At 42.0% G+C, this 24,534-nt stretch overlaps 1 protein-coding gene across 1 annotated transcript in view; it reads right to left on the reverse strand.

Moving 5' to 3' along the window:
* The window catches only part of LOC124719730, a 149,452-nt gene that overhangs the window by 108,228 nt on the left and 16,690 nt on the right, over positions 1–24,534 (reverse strand). The window contains exons 3-4 of the mRNA XM_047244932.1: positions 20,146–20,238; positions 5,431–5,493 (exon numbers count right to left, since the gene is read on the reverse strand). Of these exons, the coding sequence (XP_047100888.1) occupies positions 5,431–5,493; positions 20,146–20,238 (156 nt within the window). The remainder of the gene's footprint in view (positions 1–5,430; positions 5,494–20,145; positions 20,239–24,534) is intronic.

The raw sequence follows: 24,534 nt of genomic DNA on the forward strand, positions 1-24,534 counted from the left end.
CAGCCAAAAAAGCTGGCGATTGAAATATCATGAAAATATTTCGCCGCAACAAAAATCACCTTTGTTTAAACAACCCGTATATCATATTGGTGACTCTCTCTCCCCCCTATTTTGCAATAGTACGAAACAAGCTGCCCTTCTTTGAACTTTTTCGAGGGCCTCTGACAATCCTGCCTAATGCTGATCCCATACAATGCAGGAATGTTCCAGAAGAGGATGGACAAGAGCAGTGTAGGTAGTCTTACTGGTGGACCTGTTGCACCTTCTCAGTGTTCTGTCAATAAAACAGTCCTCGGTTTACCTTTACCACAACACAATGCGATACCTACACAGATACTTGGCAAGCCACCGTAAGGTGCGTGGCAGAGGCTACCCTGTATGACTTCTTGTCATTCCCCTTCCTCTTCCACTCGCAAATAACGCAAGGGAAAAACAACTGTCTGTAAGCCTCTGTATGGGCCCTAATTTCTCGTACCTCATCTTTGTTGTCCTTACATGCAATGTATGTTGGCAGGAGCGGAATCGTTCGGCAGTCAGCTTCAAATGCACGTTCTCTAAATTTTCTCAATAATGCTTCCCGAAAAGAACACTGCCTTCTTATTTGAGTTCCTGAAGCCTCTCTGTAACACTTAAGTTTTGTTCGAACCTGCCGGTAACAATTCTAGCAACCCTCCTCTGAATTGCTTCCGTGTCTTCCTTCAATCCAACTGGTACGTATCCCAAACATTCGAGCAGTACTCAAGAATATGTCGCACCAGCATACTACATGTGGCCTCCTTTACAGGTGAACCAACCTTTCCTAAAATTCTCCCAACAAACAGAAGTTGACCACTTGCCTTCCCTATCATAATTTTCACATTCTCGCTCCATCTCATATTGAATTTCAATGTTGCGCCTAAATATTTACAGGACTTGACTATGGCAAGCTGGGCACTTGTAATACTGTAGATGAATATTACAAGTTTGTTGTTCTTACTCATCTGCATTAACTTACATTTTTCCACATTTAGTGCTAGCTGTCATTCATCACACCAACTGGAAATTTTGTCTAAGTCATCTTGTGTCTTACTACAGTCACTCAACTTCAACACCTTACCGTACACCACAGCATCATCAGCAAACAACCGCAGACTGCTGCCCACCATGTCTGCCAAATCATTTATGTACATAGAGAACAATAGCGATCCTATCCCAACTCCCTAGGGCACCCCCACCAACACCCTTGTCTCTGATGAACACTCACCGTCAAGGACAACATACTGGGTTTTATCAATTAAAAGGTCTTCGAGCCACTCACATATCTGTGAACTTATTCCATATGCTCGTACCTTCGTTAACAGCCTGTAATGGGGCACCATGTCAAATGCTTTCCAGGAATCTAAATATATGGAATCTGCCTGTTGCCCTTCATCCATTGTTCTCAGTATATTGTGAGAAAAGGGCAAGCTGAGTTTCACATGAGCAATGCTTTCTAAAACCATGCTGATGCACGGACACAAGCTGCTAAGCCTCAAGAAAACTTCTTATATTCAAACTGAGAACGTGTTCAAGGATTCTGCAGCAAACTCAAGTTAGGAATATTAGTTCTGTAGTTTTGTTGGTCCATTATTTTACCTTCCTTATATATTGTAGTCACCTGCACTTTTTTCCAGTTGTTTCAGATTTCGTGCTGGGGGAAAGACTCGTGATAAATGCAAGCTAGGTAAGGGGCCAATGCCGTAGAATACTCTTTGTAAAAGCAAACTGGGATTCCATCCAGAACTGGTGATTTATTTGTTTTCAAATCTTTAAATTGCTTCTTTACACCAGGTACACTATGTGATCAAAAGTATCCAAACGCCCCCAAAAACATGTCTTTCATATTAGGTGCATTGTGCTGCCACCTACTGCCAGGTATTCCATACCAGCGGCCTCCATAGTCAGACATCATGAGAGAGCAGAATGGGGTGTTCCACAGAACTCACAGACTTAGAACATGGTCAGGTGATTGGATGTCACTTGTTTCATACATCTGTATGTGAGATTTCCACACTCCTAAACATCCCTAGGTCCACTATTTCCGATGTGACTGAAGTGAAATGTGAAGGGACAGGTACAGCACAAAAGCGTACAGACCGACCTACTCTGTTGATTGACAGAGACCGCCGATAGCTGAAGAGGGTTGTAATGTGTAATAGGCAGACATCTATCCAAACCATCACACAGGAATTCCAAACTGCATCAAAATCCACTGCAAGTACTATGACAGTTAGGCGGGCGGTGACAAAACTGGGATTTCACAGTCGAGCGGCTGCTCGTAAGCCACACATTACACTGGTAAATGCCCAACGACACCTCACTTGGTGTAAGGAGTGTAAATATTGGATGAATGAACAGTGTAAAAACATTGTGTGGAGTGACAAATCATGGTATACAATGTGGCGATCCGACGGCAGGGTGTGGGTAGGGCGAATGTCCGGTGATCATCATCTGCTAGTGTATGCAGTGCCAACAGTAAAATTTGCAAGTTATAGTGTGGTCATGTTTTTCATGGAGGGGATTGCACCCCTTGTTGTTTTGCATGGCACTGTCACAGCACAGGCCTACATTGATTTTTCAAAAAATGGTTTAAATGGCTCTGAGCACTATGGGACTTAACATCTGTGGTCATCAGTCTCCTAGAACTTAGAACTACTTAAACCTAACTAACCTAAGGACATCACACACATCCATGCCCGAGGCAGGATTCGAACCTGCGACTGTAGCAGTCTCGCGGTTCCGGACTGAGCGCCTTAACCGCGAGACCACCGCGAGACCACCTTCTTGCTCCCCACTGTTGAAGAGCAATTCGGGGATGGCGATTGCTTCTTTCAACACAATCAAGCACCTGCTCATAATTCACGGCATGTGGCGGAGTGGTTACATGACAAAAACAACCCTGTAATGGACTGGCCTGCACAGAGTCCTGGCCTGAATCCTATAGAACACCTTTGGGATGTTTTGGAACACCGACTTCGTGCCAGCCTTAACCGACCGACATCGATACCTCTCCTCAGTGCAGCACTCCGTGAAGAATGGGCTGCCATTCCCTGAGAAAACTTCCAGCACCTGACTGAACGTATGCCAACACCATATTTAATTTAAATATTACCGACTGAGGGCGCCACAAACTTTTAAGTCATTTTCAGCCAGGTGACCCGATACTTTTGATTACATAGTCTATGCTTATTTCTGTCATCCATACAGGATTCTGTCTAATGGTCAAATGACGGTATGTTTGTACGGTTCTTCTGCGAGAATGATTTCTTGAATGTGAAATTTAAAACTTCAGCTTTCATTTTGCTATCTTCAAATGCCACACCAAACTTGTCAACAACATCCTGAATGGAAGCCTTAGACCTGGTTAGCAATTTTACATATGACTAGAATTTTCTAGGGTTCTCTGCCAGGTATTTTGCTAAGGTGTGACTGTGGTAGTTGTATGCTTTGCACATAGATCTTTTCACAGTCACACGAATACCTAGTAACCTTCGGTTGTCGTCATTTGTGCATCCCCTTTTGAACCTATAATGCAACAGCTTCTGCTTCCTCAGCATCTTAAGAGTTTCATAATTAAACCATGGCCGGTCTCTTCCATCCTTTTTCCATTTACTAAGCACGTAACTCTCCTGACCACGATTTACAATCTGCTTATACTTTGCCCATAATTCCTTGCTGGTACTAAGTTATGTCAATTCACTGTCTCACTGCTTATCTGTTCTACCTACCTGCAAAAGTCTCCTAGCCTTCGTGACTGATTAACTTTCATAATCATAGTTGCTATATCATATAACTAATCCCATTTCTATACCGACATTGTCGATAAGATTTGGCCTATTTTTTGCTACAAGGTCTAAGATATTTCTGTTGCGTGTGGGCTGCCGAACTAGCTGCTCAAGCCTATTTTCAAAACACATGTTCAAAAGTATTTCGCACGACTGACTGTACTCCTCACAATGAATCCATAGACACCCTAGGCTATACTGGGCAGGTTAATGTCGGCTCCAACTAGTACGGCACGATCTGAGTATTTACACGCTACTGACCATATACTTTCTTTGATTGACTCCAGAACTGCCACAGCAGAATTGGGTGGCCAGTAAAAACATCTAACAATTAACTTAGTTTTCCTTACACTCAACTCGTCGCACTCAACTTCCACCTCAAACGGACAATATTTTTGTCAACTGCAACGATAACTCCCCCCCTATGGCCTCTAGTCTGTATTTCCAATAGATGTTCTACGACTCGCTAAATAATTCACAGCTTTCCACTTCGGATTTCAGCCAGCTCTCAGTCCCAAGAATAATCTGAGTGTGGAACTTTCCTGGAAGGTAGTAAATTTGGGAACTTTATTATGAGTACTTCAACAGTTTACTGATAAAATTGTGACAGTCAAAGTGTCTTTATTCTGAATGTCATTTGGCTTGCTGTGAATCAACTAGTGAGTGTACATCTGAGCACCTCAAACTACCACCTAGCCTAAAAAAAAACCTCACGTGTACTCCACAAGTATTCTGCTACCCGAGTAGCTGCTTCCTTTGGTAGTGCACCCCTGACCTGTCAAGGTGAGTCCTACAAATTTCCATACGATAATGCAGGTTCAGAAATCTGCAGCCAAGACCGTCACAGAGTCGCCAAAGCCTTTGGTTGAGACCCTCCACTTGGCTCCAAACCAAAAGACCTTGATTAACTCTGGGGAAAAAAAGCTGCATATCACGAGCTCTGCTTGCACCCTGCAGATGAGGCCAGCAGCCTTCACTACCTCCGCCAGTCACCTGTACAAACTGAGGTTGTAATTCTAATTTAAGTTATTGCCGCTTGTGTGACTGCAAATTGATGTACTGATGACACCATTCCCCCCCTCCCCCAAAAGCATTGTCAGCTGTCTGAAATTGTGTTACAGTAATCATTACCTTTCTAGTTTCACAATACATAATCAGTTGGAAGTATTCACCAGTTTTTCAGATTTGAAACAGCTCATATTAGCTGTTAATTTGTAATAATGTTAGTATTGGAATTTTTTTCTTTTTTTTTTTTTGCAAATTCCACTTTCCTACTGGCACAGTTTTGCGCTTTTGTTTCTAAGAAGAGGTAAGTACTCGCTCCAAGTCAGGACTCATAATTCCTGAATTGTTATAAATTAGTGAAAATTTTCAGTTGTCCATGTTGTGGACTATGTAAATTCAGCTTAGCACCGAGTACAAGTGGGACCAATTAGTTAAAAATGTAGATTTAGTGCTTCAGTTATATGCTTGACAAATAATTAAAGTAATTAAATATAACCATCCAATTTGTGCAGTCTGGTTCCCCAGACCTCGACAGATACACAAAATGAAGAACTCCATGACAGGTGAGAAAATTACTGATAAAATCAAATAATCTGCAGCTCTCAACATGACACACACATACCTCCTCTTTCTTAATGTTGAGAGTATCCCGCTCAAGAACAAAATCCTCAGCAAATGGAGCAACCTAGAACAAATAACATAAATCATCAGACCACACTGGAAGAAAAAAAGCTTTATCACGTTTATGCATATAACAACAAACGCACTCAATAATGACAAAAAATGAATTTAACTCTCACAAGAGAATAAGTTGGAGCTAGATTTGAGGAACTGTGTGTGTTCAGTGAATTCAGCAGCATTTGTAATAGCAACAACACCCTATTAAGTTTGAAATCTCTGAAAATATTCCAATTTCAGTGCTAAATATCACGAATGTCTACGGAAATACTTCTTGAAATATGTTAATGAAAGTATTCCTTGATTCATATCCACTAATAAAGGACATTTTAGTGTCACAGTCCACAACTATATCATTATACAGAGTTATCATAACAATCTGAAAAGTTTGTAAGAGCGCTGCAGGGTATAACGTACCGAGAACTAATTCTTAAGAAAAAAATTTGATACATTGTGCCACTTCCAAGTTAACTAGCAATGAAGTGAGTCAATCAGGCCATTGTGCACACAAATTCAAGCACCCCACCAGAAATGAAGTTGCCAAATGAGTTCTTTGTTTGGCTTCCTACAACCAAACAAGAGAGCAATACAAAAACTGAACATAGTACGGTAGCAGGAATTGAACCTGAGCCAAAGGCTGAGCAGTCTCGGGCACTATCATCTACGCTATGAGAACAAGTGACACCAATTGTGTTTCGTGGGCCACTTGAGTTTGTGTACACAGAGACCTGATTGGCTAACTTCAATGCTAAACAGTTTGGTACTGATGCAACATACTGAATTTCCTTCTTAACAATTACTTCTCAGCAGCACAACCTCTCCTGGAACATCTTTACATGCTTTTTAGACTATTTCTGACGACCCTGTAGATATTAATAAAGGGACCATGCACCAAAGTACTAAATACTCACAGAAAATGATCCATGTTTAGGTATCGCAATAGCTTGGCATAACAAACAGAAGTTTACAACTCTTGTTCATACAAATGGAATGCATGCTCATCCTTAGGCCCTGAGCAAACGGAGCAATTGAAGGGAAACCTGTTTAAAATGTGAACCAGTAACTGGTCACTTTCGAACCACTTCCTGTTTAGTTAAATCGGGCTCTACAGTTGGTATGACTGCTGAGTGACTAGCCAGTAAATTGTTTGAAACATGCTAGCAATGAATTGCCAAAGGTTCATGTCCACATGGCCGAGCATTGAGTTGAATCGTGGTCTCAAATACAGTTCTGTACTGATTTAATCTGAAGATGAACAAACAGGTTGTGAACCTTATCTTTGTATGGGAAGTCGAAAAACAATTTTATTCAACTATAAGCTCCCAGGCTACTGCAACAATGATTTGACAAGGAAAGAGTGGTATGAAGTGGGAAAGTAGTTTGTATAAAAAAATGTAGTGTACATACATAAAAATAACTTTATCGGTATGTCAATGGGAGCAAATTTACAAAAAAATGTAAATTGTACTGGGAGTATTCTTTTGTGTGACTAGCAGCAACTGTGTCATTCTATTAAATTACATTCTCATGTGCAAATAAACAGTGAAAATAGTGGGAAAATTACAGAAAAACAACATATCTCCAATACGAGTACACACAATGGGGTTCACATACAAACAATTTAAGGAGCACAAATCAACACATTATATTTCTGTATATACAAATCTCAAGACATCTGGCTTTTGAAAATAAAAGTAATGCCTGGAGCAATCAACGCACCAAATCACTGTAGCGTTGCCTAGACAGTCTACGTGATGTGACGATCACATGGCATTGACGGCCTGGAGTCCCACCTGGGGAAGTTTGGCCGGTGAGCTGCTATTCTTTTCACCTGACACCACATTGGGTGACTTGCATGCCAATGATGATGAAATGATGACGAGGACAACAGAACATCCACTCCCCGATGGGAGAAAAATCTCCCAACAGGCCAGGAAGTGAACCTGGGCCCGCTGCACGACAGATGTTCTGACTGTCCATCTAAGGGGGTGGACAGCCTTTCTACAAAGAGCTATAAATTTTGAATCTGCCTGCTGCAGTTCCTCGACTTTAGCAACAGCCTGCAGTTTATGTTTCTCTGGAAGTACAGAGTTTTGTTTGTTGTTTTTTCAGCTTCTCACTTTAGAGTTGAGCAGTGTGTCAACTGTATTAGCAGGCAGTCAGCAATCAGTTGCCAATCTAGAGCACCTGCCTGTTCCGTTCCTTTTCAGTTGCTCTGCGTACAGATGGACTTAGAGAAACTTCTTCATCCCCCTTGGCTAAAAAATGTGAAGAAAACTTGTTTTCTAAATATTGTAATGCCCCGGAATCGTGCGATAGGTGGGACCGATCAATAACTGTGTACGTTGAATCTGCATAAGATGGTAATCTATTCCGCATACAAATATGTACAAATTATATTCCATTGGGACGAGACACTAAAGAAGACAATGTAAATTAGAAGGAAAATGTTTACTAAAAGTGTTCAATAACACACTACATTATGTTAGTGTAAAGTATTACTGCATGCAATGATGTAAATCTAAGTTATTGTGATATAGAAGGCTTCATTAACACTAACAATTTCATGTGATGTGTCAAATTTTTATGCTTCCTGCACAATATTTCCTTGTAGCACACTAATAAATTTTTTATTCCCTGTTTTGAAGCAGGAAAGGGCATTTTGTTTGAATCCACTTTTACTAAAATTTTCAACTTTTTCTATTGAACTGAGGCCATCTGTCAAGTTTGGAGCTGTCAATTGATCATCTGGTTGAACTGGGCCTGAAGAATCAGGTTGTTCAATGTTCAGCTCTTGCTCATGCGTTTCTATAAGCCCATCAACTGTCAGCTCCCAATTGTGTGAATCAAACAATTCAATCAGCCAGTGAAATTGGCTCCAGTCACATTATCAATCTGATCAGGACCTGGTGCTGATTACCCCTGTATTTAAGAAGTGAAAATAAATTGACACAGTTTTTCCAGATGCCAATTAAAGCGTTTTGTGAAACTTCATTCTGAAATTGATCAATAATTCTCACAGCAACTAAAACATTGATTTGCTTCCGAAAGTCTGACAGAGAGCTTGTTTTGTCCCATAGCTTTGCGCAGATGCGCAAACAATTGTCGCATGTAGTAAGCTTTAAATGTTTTAATAACTCCTTGGTCCACCTGCTGAAGCAAGCTGGCTCTATTCAGTGGCAAAAATACTACTTTGACATATCGATCAAAATTAATCATAGAAGCAGGAAAAGGACCTGGTATGTTGTCGATTAACAGAATCACTTTAAATAGGATTTGTTGTAATTGGCAATAATATCTGTCTTGAGGTATGAAGTAATGACCAAATGAGTAAAAAAAAAGGGGAGGGGCGCGGGGTGGGGGGTGGGGGGGGGGGCAGAAGCTGCCCCCAAGCTTCAGCATTCACCTTCCAAATCACAGGCAACACAGCTTTAGAGAGTGGTTTTAATTTACAATCACCAGCTACATTCAAACCAACCATCACTGTCAATTTACCTTTGGTGGCTTTACAACCAGGAAAGATTCTCTCGTCATGCCCAATAAAACTTTTTTAGGCACCTTCTTCTAGCAGAGACCAGTTTCATCTACGTTTACTCTTAGAGATGGGCAAACTTGTTCATCCTTGGGAACTAGTTCACTGGTGATCACTCTTATTTGGGAACCGTTCATCTTTACTTGTTCACCGTTCATTTGTGCTTGGTATATGGTTCCTATGAAAAATGTAAAATTAGTAGCATAGGGACTGAAGATGGGAGGTGCCAAGAGGGGCACTTTCCTCTCCCCTGGAGTACAGAGTTTTTATTCATAACAGAATTCTCACACACTTGTAATTTTCGTGATTCTGCAAAACCTCTCATTTAGCCAACTGTAGTATTATGTGGCTGATCGCTACGAAATAATATAAGGTGGCGCACAAAAACCGGCCCCGAGTACAGATTGCTCACCAATTACGGACGATTTGTTGACTGCTATGAGCAGAATAGATAAACATGTAATAATTAGGCAGTGAAGAAATGACAAATAAGCTAATGCAAACAACAACTTCAAACAATAGATGACAATTGGTGGGCGACAATGAGCAGTCTAGTACTCGGGGCCGATATTTCATGTGCCACCCTGTACCACTGAAATAATGTTGTACAAGTCATCATATTCTCTTTACACAATGTGACACCAGACACTTGATTATGGAGCGTAGGCTTCACTCAGTTGTAAGTCGGTCTGCCTCCCATAACAATGAACATGCTGTTTTACCTTGGATCAAAAAAATGCAGAAAATGCCCAACTGTGTGTGCCGTGCTGACTTCCTTTGCATGTATAATAACTAAAAAATCTTGGCTTTTTACAAGTATTTCTTCTGCTGTTTATTGAAATAGTGAAGTAAGCTGATATGCTGTTCTGTTACCTGAAAAGATGTGTGTATTCCATACCATTCCATAATTTTTATGTAATTTATGTAATTATAAAATACATTTTAATTACCAGCCTTGGACGCTGAATAGATTACAAAAAGAACCAGAAGTTCAGAGCTCAAAAAAGGTTTGAAACAGATCTAGAATTGGTGTGCGCAGCGAATGAAACAAGCAACTCGATACTGAACTATGAGCAGTCGGCAGTGGAACTGCAACGAGTGGCCACGCGAAGAAGGACGAGTCCACCTGAGTGAGACCGAGATCGAGACAGACAGGAACGGGACCGAGGCTGGAACGAGACTGGCCGACGTGCTGTTGCGGGAACAAGACCGACTATTTCCCATTCCCAGGAACTGTAAGTAGAAAGTAGACCAAAGTGAACTATGAAAGACCATTCCTTAGAATTCATTCCTCACTCATTCCGTTCATCTTGATGAACCATTCCTTTGGACCCGTTAGTTTGCAAATGACCCATCTCTATTTACAATGATTTGTTGCTATTGCCACCGTCTGTCACCAGTTTCTCTGAACAGAGTGATGCAGTCTCTTTATCAGCACTTACTGCATCTCCACTTTCAAGCAGAGGTTTAGGGAAAGAGGTACAATTTAGAAAAGTCACCCAGAACATCGGGTCAGGGGATACTTACTTTCCCCTCACCTAGGGTTCTGGATTACTTTTCTAAGCTGTGCCCCTTTCCCTAAACGTCTCTAGTCCTTTTCCTTGAACACTCTTCCTTCCGAGCCACTGGCTTCGAAAGTTTGTGGAAAGTTAAATCTCTCTCTCTCTCTCTCTCTCTCTCTCTCTCTCTCTCTCTCTCTCTCTGTGTGTGTGTGTGTGTGTGTGTGTGTGTGTGTGTGTGTGTGTGTGTGTGTGTGTGTGTGTGGTTTTTTTTTTTCCCCTGCAGCCACTTGGTGAATAGATTGTATTATCTGTCCATTTACATTATATTGGTGTATCCTGTTATTCATAATCATTTCATTTCACAGTGGGTGCCTACTCAAAAGCAGGTTCATTAAACAAAATTCTAGCCATTCAATTTGTTCTTGATCTTGTACTGGTAACAGAGAACAATGTGAATACAACCAACTGTGGCGTGCATGCCTTAGTATTAGTGTATGAAAATATTTGGAACACATGTGAATGTTTTCCTGAACAACTGCTGTAAGCTGTGTTTAAAAATGCCCCATATATTACTAACCGCTCATAAGCATGGAACTAAAACATTTCTTCAAATATCTCAGCAGCTTTGTTTACAAACTTGATAGTCACACTGTATGCATGAAATTAATTGTAGGTACATGTTCTTAATTGTTTATGACTCATTTCCAAATAAATAACTATATGTTTTCTTTGCTGTTTACTGACCTCACTTCAGTGTCAACTCAAAAATTGCTAAATTTATGAGCCACACAATTCTTTTGGTGTTGGCTGCTTTATATGACAATCGCCACTTGACTATGCTGTCACAATATGCTTGTTTTGTCTTGTCTTGTCTGTAGGTGGTGATGTTTGGGACCCTTTCTGTTCATGTTCTATATTAATGACCTTGCAGACAATATTAACAGGAACCTTAGAATTCCTGCAAATGACGCAGTTATCTACAATGAAATACTGTGTCAAAAAGGCTGCACAAATATTCTGTCAGATCTTCATAAGATTTCAAAGTGGTGCAGTGACTCGCAACCTAGTTTAGATGTCCAAAAATGTAAACTTTTGCACTTCATGTAACAAGAACGTAGTGTCGTAGGACTATTATTTTCCACTTCCTTTGCCAGAAAAGTTGTGAACCCGAATTCTGAACGACTGGTGAGACACGAACTTGGGAATAAAAAATCAGTACGGGGCCTTACATACTCCTACTCGTGAAGCCCGAGGAGGATGTGATGGCGCCGAGCTGTGTCCTCCCGAATGTGAGCTGTGTCGTAGCCCTTATGATCGAAGAAAACCACAACAAGAGGACGGCACTGGGAAGAAGGCCTGCTGAACTGCAGTTTTCAATTAATGGAGACGATCTATCAGAGGCGGTCCCTCCTGAAAGGTGCACCAGTAACGAGATAAAATGTGACGAGATTAGAGGACCCAACTGAGCAAATGAGCCACCATCCCTTTTAATAACTTGGAGGAGACACTGGTCAGACTGACTGGCCGGAAACTAATAAGGGGCGGCAGATCCTTGCCGGGCTTATGGACTGGACCCACAACAGTGTCTCTTTACTGAGAGGGGGAAAATGCCTTGGAGCCAAATACAGTTACCGTATTTACTCAAATCTAAGCCACACTCGAATCTAAGCCGCACCTGAAAAATGAGACTCGAAATCAAGGAAAAAAGTTTTCCCGAATCTAAGCCTCACATGAAATTTGAGACTCTAAATTCAAGGGGAGAGAAAAATTTTAGACAGCACCTCCAAATCAAAACACAGTTGGTCCATTGTAACATGAGACACAATTTAGGTCGAATGGATGAAGGATCAGCTGCAGTAGTTTGATTCGAGTTGTAAGCTTAGCAGTTAAGCTTTACCAGGTAGCCATTGCTGTGTGTCAGGCGCTCCGTCCGTATTTATACGGGTACCCTTCCTTTTTCACATGCTTAGTCTGGTTTGAATCGACTGCTTATTTTGCTTTGATCTGATAAGTGCCATTCTCTTTGTTATAGGTGTTTACTTCACTCTAAGCTGAAAATCCATTATTGTTCCGTGTCGTGCATTGTTGGTTGCATTCTGATAATGAGTGTTTACGACCTGTCACCGCCCGCGGCATGGCTTGCTTTTGTGCGCGCTACCACCACAATCCAACTGCGGCTAGCCTTAAAATTTTCGACTTTTTGCTCTCTAGTAGAGTCACGCGTCTTAATTTTTAAAATTTCGGTGTTCACGGGCAGGAATTTCGGACACCGGTCCTTAACAAATTCATCTAAAATCACTTCTAGTGTATGATATCAGCCACACATTGGCCCACTAAATGCTTTCCTGCTACTCGAACATTCAAATAATTTGTCTCTCTGCAGTCGCCATCGCCTGACGTTTCTCTCATCAATCCAGTATCGCAGTTAGAACTTTGTTCCGCAAACTGAATTTGGCATTATAATGAAAGCACTTCATTATAGTTCACTAACACCAACAAGCACTTCACAAACTTCCACGAAGCAATAGGTGCCGATACATGAAATCTTAATGAGCCCCAGCATATCAACTCGTGCAACAATTGTAAAGCCTTGTGCATTGTTGGTATTTTTATGTAAAGAAATTTATTATTGTTGTTGTGAATATTTGAAAGGCCGCTACACTTGAAGAGAACAATACGGAATTTCTATTTACTTTGTTGGATAATGTATGAAAATGCAGTGTTCGAAACTCGGGGCGGAGAGAATGTTCGTCTTCTACCTTTTTTTTAGTTTATTTATTGACGCAGAGGTTTTGGCGCCAGTATTTATCTTTGTGTCTGCAAAGCATGCCTGTGTAGAGCTACATATATTCGACGGCAGAAGTTAGTTGTGGCGGCTCCTACCAACATTTTTCAGAACTTCCGCTTACTTTGCACTCGATTCTAAGCAGTAGGTGGTTTTTTGGATTACAAAACGGAAAAAAGTGCGGCTTAGATTCGACTAAGTAAGGTAAGCACCTGGAGAAGATTTCGGCACTGTTGAAGCAATTGGTTATGGATGGGATCAGGCCCAGGACCTGAATCATGAGAAGAAGAGAGGACCAGAAGAAGCTTCCATTCAGTATAGTGTGCATTGTAGGATTCCACTTGACAACGCACCAAACATATGTGGAAAGCTTCAGCCCGCTGTTTCTGGAGGACGAGGGCAGTTGGATACTAGGTTGATGCCGATGCCATCACAAAATTGTTCACAGAGTGTTCTGCAAGAACTATTGGATCTGTACCAGGCCACATGGAAAGGCAAGGTCCAGAATCAATGCCTGCCCTGGGAGATGTGGAGTGTAGCTCACATCCGTGATGATGGGACAGAAGAACGAAGAGAGGAGACAAAGCATTCCCAACACATCCACTTGCTCTGTTTGATTAAGTAACGGGCTTCAGTATGAAGACATTTAAATGCAATAAGACCGGCGGAGGACAGGTACCGCTCGAGATGTTGCAAGGTGTGACAATTGCAGATAGCAGTGGCAATGGCGTTGTTCCACCACAGAACTGGCAACAGTGAATGGGCCCGGTCAAGTGGGGAACAGCAATGCCGGCAGCCCGGATTGTCTTATCAGATAGATTATGGACGACGTCATCAATAAAACCTGACAAAGATGATGATAACGTGACTCGGAAGGTATACAGAGGCCAATCAAGCGTGAATGAAAGCCCTGTGGGGTTACCCAGTCATCAGCAGGCAGAAAGGGAACAAGAGAATCAACAGGCCACTACCACAAAGGTCATCATGTGGCAACCAGTGCAAGGAAAGGAGAAGGGAAGGAAAGTAAGCTAAAGATCAATGGCAAAGAAAGTGCCGTATGCAGCTCTCATGAGGAGCGCCGACTCGGGGAGGGAGGGAAGGACACTGAAGCACTGTTCAACAAAGGGCGATGGGCATTAAAATCCCCAAGAAGAAGGATGGGAGGGAGGGAGAGAGAATTACTGAAGTACGGCAGTTAGGGCAACAGGTGTAGGTGGCCTGCCAGAGGGAGATAGAGATAGCAAACCTCGACTGCAGAGTCCAAGTGGACCCGGACGGCAACTGCTTCCAATCAGGTACGAAGGTGGATACATGTACTGACAATATCTGTACAGACACCACTGGAAGCCTTCAAAGGGCACAGAGCCAATGAAGCGTTGGTGACCGAGCATTAGTAAAATGAGATTCCTACAGAACGACACAAGCTACCAACTGAAACACGGTAAGGGATTGTAACTTTGGGACTCAACGGTATTATCCATTTCAGTTGCATTGCATAAACACAGAGCGGATATCCAAATGGGAGGCGAATGGGCTTGAGACAATCATGCTGCTGGGTCACCATCCATCACAAATGAACAAATGAGGACATGGTAACAGCCATCAATAACAGGTCAGGCCCATGTTGTGAGGAGGGACATGCCCTTCCAGGGGCATCAGTGGAGCCTTCTCTCTCTCTCTCTCTCTCTCTCTCTCTCTCTCTCTCTCTCTCTCTCCCTCCCTCCCCCTCACACACACAAACACACACAAACACACACACACACACACACACACACACACACACACACAAAAAAAAAAAAACCACAGTCTCTGACAGCTATGAGACAATCCTTTTTATTGTGCCTAGCAGCGACTCAGCATTACTGCCATATGATGATTAGCAACTATCCTTTTCATAATACTGTTTTTAATCAAACATGTTTAACCTACATGTTTAGGCACAGTTATAGAAGTATTCACTGAACTGTACAACCCCACCTTGCTAAGTTGTGCATTAGTGGGAATAAATTGCTGTTCTGTGACACAAAACTGCATAGTTTGCAGCATTTACTTTTAAATAAGGTGGATATTAAAGTCACCTAGAGTGCTACTACAGATGTCTACACATTACATTTATAGTGAAGCAAATAATAGTTTCATTTACTTCCTCTGCAGTGCACTGAAAATGCCCTTTTTTTATTTTTTATTTTTTTTTTTTTTTGCAGGAAACAAAGCTTTCAATTGCAAAATATGAGTAATTTGAAATCACTTCTGTAAAATAAACAGAATCAAAGTAGCAACCGAGGAAGACTGGTAATCTCGTGAAGTAATATTGGGAATACAATACTAACGAAGTTTCATATTTGGATGGAGGGGGGGGGGGGTTTGGATGGGAGGGGGGGAGGCAGCACACTACTAGGCTTTGAGGTATGTTCACTGAAGTTCATGCCAGAATACCTGTCACTGTTTTGAAATTAATTTCCAGTGAGTACTGTAAAGTTAAGTGTAGATCCCCAAACAGGATCTACCATATTTGATGGCGCCTATCAAAGCAAACATGAAAGGTCACATTGCCCCAGACACACATTCACACAATGTGATCTACAGCCATTTCATTTCAGAAAGGTGGTGTGAGGTACATGATTCTCCAGTTTACACAAGGGAGTCTATGAACATTTTTTATTAACTGCCATTAATCTGCTAGAGTTCGCACAAAATTAGAATAAGTACAAATAAACATCAAGAAATTAGCAGGAAAGTCGCTACAGCTACAAAAGGCAGCCAATTTCCCTATTGTATTTCTGCGGCAGCCTTCAACAGTGAATGCTCTCAGAAAATTTGTGAAAGTGTATGAACTTGTAATTGTTATGTAATAACACTACCTTCATTTGAAAGGTCTTAGTCTAACTAATATTAAAGCTGAGCTATTTTCTACTGGGGGCATCTGCTCTTTCATTTACTACAGTAAAATATTCGGTGGCTGAATTTACACAAGGCCACACAAGTTGCTAAGACGAACAGTGCAGTGGTTACGGAGATGATAGATAAACTCCAATGGAAGACTTTGCAGGAGAGACACTCAGTAGCTCGGTACAGGCTTTTGTTGAAGTTTCGAGACCATACCTTCACTGAGGAGTCAAGCAGTATATTGGTCATGAGGATAAAATCAGAGAGATTAGAGCCCACACAGAGGCATACCGACAATCTTTCTTTCCACGAACAATACGAGACTGGAATAGAAGGGAGAACCGATAGAGGTACTCAAAGTACCCTCTGCCACACACCATCTGTTGGCTTGCGGAGTATGGATGTAGATGTAGATGTAGACCAAATGAGGAGACCACACCAGAAATTGGGTAGAACAGCCACGACTGAAAGTGCACAAACTACCAATCATCATATGCATTTCAAAAAGTGCTGTATGTACATCACATACTGACTGAAAATTTGGACATTATAAAGCTGTGCACAAATTGTGTGCCACGTCTACTCACAATGGAACAAAACTGCATCACCACAAACTCAGTCGAGTGTTTGGCAATGTTTTGCTGCAATAAAGCCAAATTTTTATGTCTATTTATAATTGTTGATGAATGTGGGTTCATCACTTCGCATTTGGTACAGAGGAAGAGTCAAAACAGTGGACTGAAAATGGAGAATAAAGAAGACAGACAGTTCCACCAGCAGGCAAGGTCATGTAGTCATTTTTTTTAGATTCCTATAGGATAATTTGAATTGATTATCTTAAAAAAGGAAAAGCAATCACTTGTGAGTAATGTGTGAACTTATTGCAGCATTTTAGTGATGAAATGAAGCAAAAATGGCCACATCCAGCAAAAAATAAAGTTTCTTTTCGTCATGACACTGAACCAGTTGATACATAGATTATCTTGATGGGTAAAAACAATGAGTTAACGTTTGATTTACTTCCTCATGCACCCTAGTCACAACATTTAGCCTCTTCTGTTTATTTTGTGTTTACAAACTTGAAGGAATGACTTGGTGGTGAAAGATTTGTTAAAATTGAAGAGGTGGAGCCTGCAGTTGAGGGTTATTTTGCAGTGCTCGACAATTATCACTATAAATGGGGTCCTGAGATATTGAACACATTTGGAAAAAGGGTACCACACTGAAAATGGGCTATGTAGAGAAATAAGATATTTTTCCCCCAAAATGTTTGTGTTTTGTTTGTTACATACTTCTGGGAAGCCCTTATACACTGAGATGACAAAAGCCATCACAATGGGAATTAACAGACTTTGAATGCAGAATGATAGTTGGAGTTAGACACATACGCCATTGCATTTCAGAAATTGTTATGGAATTCGATATTCTGATTCCACAGCATCAGGGGTGTACCGAAAATACCCAATTTCAGGCATTGCCTCTCACCATGGACAATGCAATGGTCGATGGCCTTATTTTAATGACCAAGGGCAGTGGTGTTTGCACAGAGTTGTCGGTGCTAACAGACAAGTAATACTGTTCGACATAACATCAGAAATCAATGTGGGATGTATCACGGATCTGTCCTTTAGGACAGTGTGCCAAAATTAGGCATTGCAATAGTCTAACACGAGTTCTTTACAGATGACTGGAAAAACTGGTAGAAGTCAACCTCGGGGAAGATCAGTTTGGATTCCATAGAAATGTTGGAACAGGTGAGGCAATAATGACCCTACAACTTATCTTAGGAGATAGATTAAGGAAAAGTAAACCTACGTTTCTAGCATTCGTAGACTTAGAGAAATGCTTTTGACAATGTTGACTGGAATACTCTCTTTCAAATTCTGAAGGTGGCAGGGGTAAAATACAGAGAGCGAAAGGCTATTTACAATTTGTATAGAAACCAGATGGCAGTTATAAGAGTTGAGGAGCAGGAAAGGGAAGCAGTGGTTGAGAAGGGAGTGAGACAGGGTTGTAACCTATCCCCGATGTTATTCAATCTGTATATTGAGCAAGCAGTAAAGGAAACAAAAGAAAAATTCGGAGAAGGAATTAAAATCTATGGAGAAGAAATACAAACTTTGAGGTTTGCCGATGACATTGTAATTCTGTCAGAGACAGCAAAGGACTTGGAAGATCAGCTGAACAGAATGGACAGTGTCTCGAAAGGAGGATGTAAGATGAACATCAAAACGAGGATAATGGAATGTAGTCGAATTAAGTCGGGGATGCTGAGGGAATTAGATTAGGAAATGAGATGCTTAAAGTAGAAAAGGAGTTTTGCTATTTGGGGAGCAAAATAACTGATGATGGTCGAAGTAGAAAGGATATAAAATATAGACTGGCAATGGCAAGGAAAGCGTTTCTGAAGAAGAGAAATTTGATAACATCGAGTATAGATTTAAGTGTCACGAATTCGTTTCTGAAAGTATTTGTATGGAGTGTAGCCATGTATGGAAGTGAAACATGGTCAGTAAATAGTTTAGACAAGAAGAGAATAGAAGCGTTTGAAATGTGGTGCTGCAGAAGAATGCTGAAGATTATATGGGTAGATCACGTAACTAATGAGGTGGTACTGAATAGAAATGGGGAGAAGAGGAATTTATGGCACAACTTGACTAGAAGAAAGGACTGGTATGTAGGACATGTTCTGAGGCATCAAGGGATCACCAATTTAGTATTGGAGGGCAGCATGGATGGTAGAAATTGTAGAGGGAGACTAAGAGATGAATACACTAAGCAGATTCAGAAGGATGTAGGTTGCAGTAGGTACTGGGAGATGAAGAAGCTTGCATAGGATAGATTAGCATGGAAAGCTGCATCAAACCAGTCTCAGGACTGAAGACCACAACAACAAGAAGCTATGACAGCTGATGAGCAATGTGAGTGCCTTTGCTAACAGCTCAGCATCACCTGCAGTGCTTGTCATGGGCTCATGACAGTATCGGTTGGACCTTAAGGTTATTGTAAAGTAGTGGCTCAGTCAGATGAGTTTAGATTTCAGTTGGGAAGAGCTGATGGTAGGATTCAAGTGTGGGACAGAGCCCACGAAGATATGGACTCACATTGTCAACAGACTCGGTGGTGGCTCCATAATCGTGTGGCCCAAGTTTACATGGAATGGACTGGGCCCTTTGGTCCAACTGAACAGAACATTGGCTGGAAATAGTTATGGTTGGCTACCTCGAGACCATTTGCAGTGATTGATGGGCTTCATGTTCCCAAACAACAATGTCATGTCACCAGGCAACAATTGTTCGCGATCGAATAACATTCTTGACAATTCAAGCGAATGATTTGGCCACCCACATTGCCCAACATGAATACCATCCAACATTTATGGGACATTATCGAGATGTCAGTCCACACACAATATCCTAAATTGGCAACACCTTCGCAATTATGGATAGCTATAGAAACATCGTGGTTCAATATTTCTGTCGGGGACTTCCAATGGCTTATCGAGTCCATGTCACATCGAACTGATTCACTAGACCGGACAAAAGGAGGTCCCATGACTAGTCACCTTAGTATATTTACAAGATTACACTCAAGAGGCAACTGTCATGAAAAAAATTAAAGCCAATGTACAATGAGCACTGCTGTTATCTCTGCTACTTGTGGAGCTTTTCAAACCTCCAAACAGATTTTCAGAAAATTTGTGGGTCATTTTCTTTCGGCTCTGCAGGGATTCTGAATTGCAATAAATGCTTTTTACTGATGAGAATCTTCCAAAAAGAAATTTACCAACTTTAGAAGCTGTGGCACAGAACAGAATTTTACCCCTTGCCTTTCTTTTTTTTCTTTCTTTCTTCTTTACTGCTGTGGAAGAACGAAGAATCATGTTAGCACAACTTTTCTAAAACCTAGTGGTCTACCTTGCAGTATAGTACATGATACAGCAACAGTACTTACAGCAGCCTCTGCTCTATCCTGTTCACCCCTTTCTTTCGGCTCTTCCTTAATATTGTTTGCACATTCTGAAACTGCTGATGGGTCTTCGAGAACCTGAAAAAAGGGTGAAATAGAGGTATATTTGCAGCATCTCTCGGCTTGAAGTCTGATGGTCACTGGGTGGCAGAATGAACAGGGAGTAAAACAAGATGAAAAGAAATAAGATCATTAAAGTGATATCACTGCGCGCGCACACACACACACACACACACACACACACACACACACACACACACACACACAGAGAGAGAGAGAGAGAGAGAGAGAGAGAGAGAGAGAGAGAGAGACATGCTCCCAGTCTTGTATGTGCCTATCCCTTACTTAATTTGCATTTATCACAAGTCTCTCACCCAGTGTAAAGTCACAACTGACAACAACAAAAAAAAAATGCATGTGACTCCTGTGTGTATAAACGGATCCACAAAATTACAGACCCAACCTTAACATTAGTATGCTACACAATTCTTGAAAATAGTCCAAGTTCGAATATAATATTTAAATTTCCTCAAGACAGAAAAGCTTCTGTCCCCAAATTAGCACAGATTTAGAAAGCATTTCTCGTGTAAATCTCAGATTTCCTTTTCCTTACATGATACCCTACAAATCACGGATAGAAGCCAGCAGGTACATTCAATATTCCTAAATTTCCAGAAATCATTTGACATAGTGCCCCAGTGCAAAATGTTAAAGGCATGAGCATATGGAATATATTACCACATACGCGAGTGGCTCGAAGTCTTCTTAAGTAATAGAACCCAGTATGTTGTCCTCAATGGCGAGTGTTATCAGAGACAAGGGTATCATCAGGACTGCCTCAGGGAAGTGTGATAGGACAACTATTATTTTCTATTCCATTTATCAAGAAAAAGATGCCAACCCTTCTCTAGATTGTTGCACAGATGACAAAATGGTAGGTATTAAAATAGGTGACAGAGGAATAGAAAAATAATTAAACTCCCTCAAAAGAGGAAAGGCTGCTGGACCTGATGGGATACCAGTTCGATTTTACACAGAGTACGCGAAGGAATTGGCCCCCCTTCTTGCACCGGTGTACTGTAGGTAGCATTCCAAAAGATTGGAAAAGGGCACAGGTCATCCCCGTTTTCAAGAGGGGACATTGAACAAATGGGCAGAACTATAGACCTACATCTCTAACATCGATCAGTTGTAGAATTTTGGAACATGTATTATGTTTGAGTATAATGACTCTTCTGGAGACTAGAAATCTACTCTGTAGGATTTCGAAAAAGACGATCGTGTGAAACCCAACTCGTGCTATTCGTCCATGAGACGAAGAGGGCCATAGACACGGGTTCCCAGGTAGATGCCGTTTTTCTTGACTTCCGCAAGGCGTTTGATACAGTTCCCCACAGTCGTTTAATGAACAGAGTAAGAGCATATGGACTAGCAGACCAATTGTGTGATTGGATTGAAGAGTTCCTAGATAACAGAACGCAGCATGTCATTCTCAATGGAGAGAAGTCTTCCGAAGTAAGAGTGATTTCAGGTGTGCCGCAGGGGAGTGTCGTAGGACCGTTGCTATTCACAATATACATAAATGACCTTGTGGATAACATCGGAAGTTCACTGAGGCTTTTTGCGAATGATGATGTAGTGTATTGAGAGGTTGTAACAATGGAAAATTGTACTGAAATGCAGGAGGATCTGCAACGAATTGACACATGGTGCAGGGAATGGCAACTGAATCTTAATGTAGATAAGTGTAATGTGCTGCAAATACACAGAAAGAAAGATCCTTTATCATTTAGCTACAATATAGCAGGTCAGCACCTGGCAGCAGTTAATTCCATGAATTATCTGGGAGTAGGCATTAGGAGTGATTTAAAATGGAATGACCATATAAAATTGTCAGTAAAGCAGATGCCAGACAGATTCATTCAAAGAATCCTAAGGAAATGCAGTCCGAAAACAAAGGAAATAGGTTACAGTACACTTGTTCACCCACTGCTTGAATACTGCTCACCGGTATGGAATCCGTACCAGATAGGGTTGGTAGAAGAGAGAGAGATAGAGACAGAGACAGAGACAGAGACAGAGAGAGAGAGAGAGAGAGAGAGAGAGAGAGAGAGAGAGAGAAGATCCAACGGAGAGCAGCGCGCTTCGTTACAGGATCATTTAATAATCACGAAAGCGTTACAGATATGACAGATAAACTCCAGTGGAAGACTCTGCAAGAGAGACGCTCGGTAGCTCAGTATGGGCTTTTGTTGAAGTTTTGACCGAGGAGTCAAGCAGTATATCGCTCACTCCTACGTATATCTTGCGAAGAGACCATGATGATAAAATCAGGGAGATTAAAGCTCACACAGAGGCATACCGACAATCTTTCTTTCCATGAACAATACGAGACTGGAACAGAAGGGAGAACCGATAGTGGTACTCAATGTACCCTCTGCCACACACCGTCAGGTGGCTTGCGGAGTATGAATGTAGATGTAGAACCCAAACACTGAGCGACGAGTGGGACAGGAACTTGTGAATAAAAATCGGTAGAGGACCCCAAATACCCCAATTCGTGGATGAGATGGTGGCAAGCTTTGTCATACATCTTATTAGGGTCAAAGAAAACTGTGACAAGATGATGGGGCTGGGAGAAGGCCTGACGAACTGCAGTTTCCAATCGAAGCTGATGATCGATTGGAGACCCACCAGTAACGAGACAAAAGGTCCCGAGATTTGAAGTCACGACTGAGTCAATGAGCCGCCATCTGTTCTAATAAAATGCGGGGGGCATTGGTCACTATCGAGGGGCAGCGTTTCCTTGCAGGGCGTATAGACTGGAACCAGAACAATGTCTCTCCACTGAGAGGGGAAGATGGCTTGGAACCAAATATGGCTCAACACTTGGAGGTGGTTTTGGCACTGCGAAGGGCTGAGGTGTTGAGGCAATTGATTATGGATGGAATCAGGGCCAGGAGCTGAATCGTGGAAAGAAGAGGTAATCAGAAGAAGCTCGCATTCAGTAAAATGTGCACTATAGGATTCTGCTTGACAAGAAGTAAAACAAATGCAGACCGCTTCAGTCCGCTGCTTCTGGAGAAGGACGGCACCTGGATACCAGGCTGACATTGATGCCATTGCAAAATGGGTCACAGGAACCAATGGATCTGAAGACAGGCCACCTGGAAGGGCAAGGCCCGGAATTTATGACTACTACAGACAACTTTAGAGGGTGTGGAGTGTAGCCCACACCCACCATGAAGGGATGGAAGAACCTAGAGAGGAGACAAAGTGTTCCCAACACACCGAGCTCTGTTTGATTAAGGAATGGGCTTTGGTGCAACTACATTTAAACATAAGACTGGCAGAGGACAGATGCCGCACGAGATGTCGCAAGGCGCAATGACGATTGCGGATTGTGGTGGCAATGCCCGAGCTCCACCACGGAACTGGCCAACAGCAAATGGGGCCGGTCAAGCGGGGAACGGCAAGGACGGCAGCCCTGGTCATCTTATCGGACAGATCACAGGTGACTTCATCATTACAATCTGACAAAAAAGGTGGAAACCTGACCTGGCAGGTCTATCAAGACCAGTCAGCAAGGTGGAAAGCCTGGTCATCAGGAGACAGGGAGGGAGGGAGTGAGAGAATCAATGGGGAGTGGTCACTATCACAGACATCATAGTGTGGCGACCAGTGTAAGGAAAGAACAACAGAGGGAAAGTGAGTGAAAGATCAACAGCAATGAAAGTGCCCGGAAATGAGTCGGAGAACCACCATTTTCTGCAAAGAATTGGTCAATGAGGAGCCCCGAGTAGATAAAAAAGCACTGTCCCAGAACAGGTGATGGGCATTAAGAATACCGAGGAGGAGGAGGAGGATGAGGAGGAGGAGAGGGGGAATTGCTGGAGGGCAGACAGAGCAATAAATGTAAGAGCCCTCTAAGGTTGAGACAGATTGCAAATTGTAACATAGTTCAAGAGGCAGGACACAGAGGGGGGTTGGGGTGGGGTGCAGAAACTGCAGGGAGGGGAGACGAGAGAGGGGCAGGACTAAGATTAGGGAGGAGAGGGAAGGAATGTAACAGAGGCAAAGGTAGAAGTCGTCAACACAGGGAGAAGTCTGTCATATTTTTGACGAGCTTCAGTGTAAGATGGCAACAGCTTCCAATGAGGTAAAATGAGGGATCCATGTACTGACAATATCTGTACAAGCCAATGTACAGACACCAGCGGAAGCACTCAAAGGGCTGACCTAGTTCCAACAAAGAGCGGAACTAACAAAGTGTTGGTGAGCAAGCATTAGAAAATGAGATTCCTAGAGAATGACAGAAGCTACCAAGTAAAATGCAGTAAGGGACTGTAAGTCTGGGGGGTGACCATAGTATCC

This window comes from Schistocerca piceifrons, chromosome 11 (assembly GCF_021461385.2).
Source record: "Schistocerca piceifrons isolate TAMUIC-IGC-003096 chromosome 11, iqSchPice1.1, whole genome shotgun sequence".
Taxonomy (NCBI): domain Eukaryota; kingdom Metazoa; phylum Arthropoda; class Insecta; order Orthoptera; family Acrididae; genus Schistocerca; species Schistocerca piceifrons.